The 5,201-nt window shown below is 39.4% G+C and overlaps 1 protein-coding gene across 1 annotated transcript in view; it reads left to right on the top strand.

Moving 5' to 3' along the window:
- Positions 1–5,201, top strand: part of r3hdm2 (R3H domain containing 2) — a 66,334-nt gene that overhangs the window by 20,740 nt on the left and 40,393 nt on the right. The window contains exons 2-6 of the mRNA XM_016546587.1: positions 1,343–1,518; positions 1,618–1,808; positions 2,781–2,822; positions 4,209–4,298; positions 4,542–4,665. Of these exons, the coding sequence (XP_016402073.1) occupies positions 1,647–1,808; positions 2,781–2,822; positions 4,209–4,298; positions 4,542–4,665 (418 nt within the window). The 5' untranslated portion in view covers positions 1,343–1,518; positions 1,618–1,646. The remainder of the gene's footprint in view (positions 1–1,342; positions 1,519–1,617; positions 1,809–2,780; positions 2,823–4,208; positions 4,299–4,541; positions 4,666–5,201) is intronic.

Raw genomic sequence — 5,201 nt, 5'->3', positions numbered from 1 at the left:
TGAGAGAGTGTGTGTGTGTGTGTGTGTGTGAGAGAGTGTGTGTGTCGTGTAGCAGCACATGTGTGCACAGCTGCTCTGGTGTGTTGTATAATGTGCCAGTGCATGACAGATATTGGTTTATTTTTATCCAGCACCACTAAGGTGGTCCGGCTGAGCGATGTGCTCCACTTTACACATGCAGTCATTAGTGTTTGCCTCATATTCATGTTTAAATCTCTCGAACACAAGCAGCTGAGGCTGACATCTGTGTCTCCTTGGCAACAGAAGGAGAGAGAGATTCATTCATTTACTCATTCAGACCTCTTCATCTGCTTCAGTTGATTCTTAAGGATGGCTGCAGTGTGTGTGTGTGTGTGTGTGTGTGTGTGTGAATGATTGGTCGGTGGTGTCATGTGCTGCCGGTGACGTGGTTTCTGCAGTCGGGAATCCCAGCTATCTGAGCGCGCTCAGTCGCTCTTCAGTCTCTCTGCAGTATGACGTCAGCGCTGGAGTTTCCTCCGCTCTCTCGCCTCAGTCACTCCGCTGCTGCATTATGCGCTTTGACTTGTGTGCTTTTAAAAACATTTCCTGTGTGTGTGTGTGTTTTACAGCAGATGGCAAGTTACTCAACCCTGAACCTTTTGCACAAACTGTCCCTCCATCCACACACACACACGCGTGGGTCTAATGTGTTTTCGGACAAATGCTCAGATGCCACACTTCAGTCACTCCTGTCTTTATGATGTAAGAACCACATCCTGTCACTCTCCTCGTCATGTTTCTGCAGTATGTGAACGTTCTGCTTGCAGAAAGCCTGGATGACCTACATTTGGCCAAATGTGCAGCATACTGCATTAGATATACAATGTATCCCACAATGCAATCTTCTATTTCAAGTATGATGAATTAATTTAAATTGAATTTTTTATTTTATATATATTTTTTCATTTTATTTTCTTTTTCTTTTTTTTTTTTTTTGTTATTCATGTATTTTTTATTTGTGTATTTAAATTTTTATAAATAAATTTTTTTATTTTATTTATTTATTATTTTGCTGTATTACTGTGTTCTGAATCATTTTGTAACCAAGACAAATTTCTCGTGTGCTTCAACGCTCTTGGCAGTAAAGCTCATTCTGATCCTGGTTCTGATGATGAGGTCATGTGACAACTGTTTATTATTGCATACTTCTATTTTTAACGTAGTAGGCGGTGTACAGTATATACTGCACATTCTTCAGTACACATGCAGCCCTAGAGATATTCATAGCGTCTGCTGCCGTATTCACACTTAAACATGTATATCTTGAGTTAATCTGTTTATATTGTGCTTTCTGTGTCATCTAACCAGTGTTTCTCTCCAGCAGGTGGAGCTGTGACGATTGTGTGGATAAGAACGTTGTGTAGGATGCAGGGAAACAGAGAAGACGCTCGTTCACCATGACGTCCCCCCCGCTCTCATCTCAGCCATAGGAACACACACACACACACACACACGCAGAAGAACACACACCATCACACTACAGCCCAGGTGTGTCAGGTAAAGACTGACTGAACTGTGTTTGATAACAAATACTGATGACCAAAAGATCTATTTTTGCATCTCCTCCTCCTCACGCGCTCGTGTTTGTGCGTTCAGGGTTTGTGAGGTGTGTGCTTTGAGGGATCATGTCTGTGGTCTTCACACCTGACGGGATGTTGGAGGGCGACGGCTCTCTGTCCACCGATGCTTCCGTGGGCATTCGTGGCAAAATCAGCCCGACGGCACTCGCAAAAGACGCCAACTCCGACAGCACAGAACCAGACGACAACCTCTCCCAGGATGCACAGGTGAGACACAGAAACGCTAGGAAGGAGACTTTAGACTTTCCTTACTGTCTTCCTCAAACCTGCATTTATTTAGAGACAACAGCTACATTAGCATTCACACGTTTGGGGTCGATTAGACGTTTTATTGTTTTAAAAGTCTCTTCTGCTCATCAGAGGTGCATTTATTTGATCAAAAATACATTAAAAAAATTACAATATTTTTATATTTTAAATAGATGTTTTCTATGTGAATATCTGTTAAAGTGTAATTTATTTCTCTGTATTTTCAGCAGCATTACTCCAGTCTTCAGTGTCACATGATCTTCAGAAATCATTCTAATATGCTGATTTGCTGCTCAAGAAACATTTATGATTATTATCAATGTTGAAAACAGTCGTGCTGCACAATATTTTTGTTGAAACTGTGATAGTTTTTATTTTTCAGGATTCACAGATGAATAGAAAGTTCAAAAGAACAGCATTTATTTGAAATGGAAATCTTTTGTAACATTATAAATGTCTTACCTGTCACCTTTTAATCAAAAATATTAATTTCTTTCAAAAAAATGCTTACAGACCCCAAAAATTGGAATAGTAGTGTACATACAGTTAGATTTCAGCATTAATGAGAGTAAAATAGGTTAAAACTTGTCGAACCTTTATTAAAAAGTTTTATGCCTTGACATGCGAAACTCAATCTGAAACAGTTTGATCTGCCACAAAACTAATGTAAGTGAACTGGAAAAAAGGCTAAAAGCTGATGAAATGGTGACCAGTTACAGCACCAGAAATATATATTATATTTTATATATTTTCCCTGATACACATGTAAATCTTGATGTTGAATAGAATGCATTTTCTCCATGTTATTTGTCAGCTACTTTCTGTGAAGTATCTGTCATTTTCCCGCTGAGGTTTTGTTTGGTGCTGAAGTTCATCATTAATGAATGATTTTAAACTGTCACTAATAAATATTTTGGTCTTTCCCCGTAGCGGCGCTGTCAGAATCACGGCCACACTAGGAAACGAGCCAAGGTAAAGCGTGCGACGACACACAGCACGTGTAGTTCAGTCCTAAACATGAGTTTAACCTCGACTCAACCGACCCATAACAACTTATTGGATTTTTGGATGTCTTATTGCGTGAAATCTTGTTTATGTATTACTTTCAATGCAAAAATCATAATTAACATCTCAATTGTATGCAATTAAAATAAATAACACAGATATCCAAAAATGTATTAAAAAATTAAATAAAGTAAAACATAAATGGTCAGTGCATTAATTAGAGGACTTGGGTTAAAGGGTTCATGACAAGTCTGAAAGTCTTCAAAGTCTCTAAAAAAAGCATTTTGAAGCTGCATGTTAAATATTCCATGTGTAGTGTTTCATTTATGGTTTGTTAACATAATTCAAATATTGGAAGGTGTATTTAGGATACATTTCTAGATGCATATGAAACCAGACCAGTCCTTTAAATGAATGCGGAGACGAAAGCGAGACTCTCTTCCTGTCGACCTCTCGCTCAGTTCTGTTGCCTTTGCACTAGTTGGCAAACCTGCCAAGTGTGATGATTGTCCTTACCAGATGTTCTCACACACGCACACATACTCACACACACGCACGCACACACACTCTCACACACGCACACTCACTCACACACGCGCGCACACGCACACTCACACGCACTCACTCACACACGCACTCACTCACACACACACACACACACACTCACACACACTGATACTCACACATGCGCACACACACATACACACTCACACACACGCTCAATCACATTTAACCGTCCCTTACAAACAAAATTAAACATTTCCGAAGCATTAATGTCTATAATGTAACCATAGTGAAACATTCAGCAGGAAATAATGCAGGACTCTGTTAAAATCTAGAATCTGATTGAAAACATACATTTAACCCCTTCTGGCCAGTTCCTATTTAGGGTATCTGAAATGATACTTTCAGCATGATGCATTTTTACGTGCTTTTGGAATAAAATAGATGCATCGTGCAATTTCAGATTTCACTTTCTCATCGTGATTCTTTAATTGACAGGCTTGCTGTCAGAGCGCTTCCCACTAGTAATTACCCTTTGTACTAATCACATGAATACAGCATAGGATTCCTCGCTGTCACAGTCTCGTTTGCATCAGCAGAAAAGATGCTGCAGAGTTATTACGTTTTTAATGGAAGGTTACGAATGCAGAAGTTTTCACGCGCACAATAAGAACTGAAATTGCAGTGAATTGATTTCATATTGACAGTATTCAAAACTAGCAGCTGTTTTTCTGTTCAATTTGCCTGAAATATAACTTCACCTCGTTTATTCCTCGTAATGCATCTTGGTTGTGTTGTTGATGATATCTGTGAACTTTCTTGGTCTTGCATTTCTGCTCTCTGTCTCAGTCGAATGCGAAGCTGAAGCTGGTGAGGAGTCTTGCAGTTTGTGAGGAATCTTCAGGACCGTTTTCGACCGACGGTCCTCCAGAATCACAGGTAAACTCTGGTGGCTTTATCAGTAAAGAATAGTGCATTATTCACCAAAACTCAGAGACCTTCGTGATTTAGAAAGCTTGAGGTGTAGGCTGTGCAAAATGTATTTTGGCAAGTAAAATACTTCTGATCTCACTAGAATTTGATTCTGTAACAGCTGCAAACGGCAATCGAAGCCCTTATGAAGCCACTGTTAGGATACGGTCATTAATATTCATTTTTTTTAATCTGGCTCCGCCCTTGAAGGACATCATTCAGCTTCACATCAGCTGTCCGTCCGATAAAGAGGAAGAGAAATCCTCGAAAGACGAGTACGAGAATGAGGAGAGGGAAAAGAAGGATAAAACTCCACGCAAGATGCTCTCGCGCGGTAAGACGCTCAAGTTCCTTTCTTACGGTTTTGAAACTGTTGATGCAATGCAAAAGAGCTCAATAGTCGGTTGTGGAAGTAAAAACTCCATTCATTTTCTCCATAAGGAAATAGATTTTTAACAATAATTGATAAACCTTTAAAGACAGAGCTGTTGTGAGCTAATCGATTGTATATGCTTTCGTTGAACCCATTCGTTCACGTTAATTCAGCGTATATTTAAAGTAATCACACAATACGCAGAATTCGTGGTGAAGAACTACATTACCCATGATGCTGTGCAGAAAATTCCACCAATCAGTGAATCGCTGTGAGTAGGGTGTGCAAAAGAGCACCGCAAAAATGCTCCCAAAACACTGAAATATTTGTATAGAAGTGCGTTTTTAGCAATAATCTTAAATATATTGCTTCTATAGATACAACCAATAACTTTAAATTAGTCGTTTTAGATTTCTCAGATTGAGTCGTTTGCAATGCTTCATGGGATTGTAGTTCTTTCGCTCGTTGGTTGGTTTGGTTCATGGTTTATAGCTCTT

The sequence above is a fragment of the Sinocyclocheilus rhinocerous genome, unplaced genomic scaffold (genome assembly GCF_001515625.1).
Source record: "Sinocyclocheilus rhinocerous isolate Xijiao unplaced genomic scaffold, SAMN03320098_v1.1 scaffold2145, whole genome shotgun sequence".
Classification (NCBI taxonomy): Eukaryota; Metazoa; Chordata; class Actinopteri; order Cypriniformes; family Cyprinidae; genus Sinocyclocheilus; species Sinocyclocheilus rhinocerous.
This window is presented reverse-complemented; position numbering and strand designations above follow the sequence as displayed.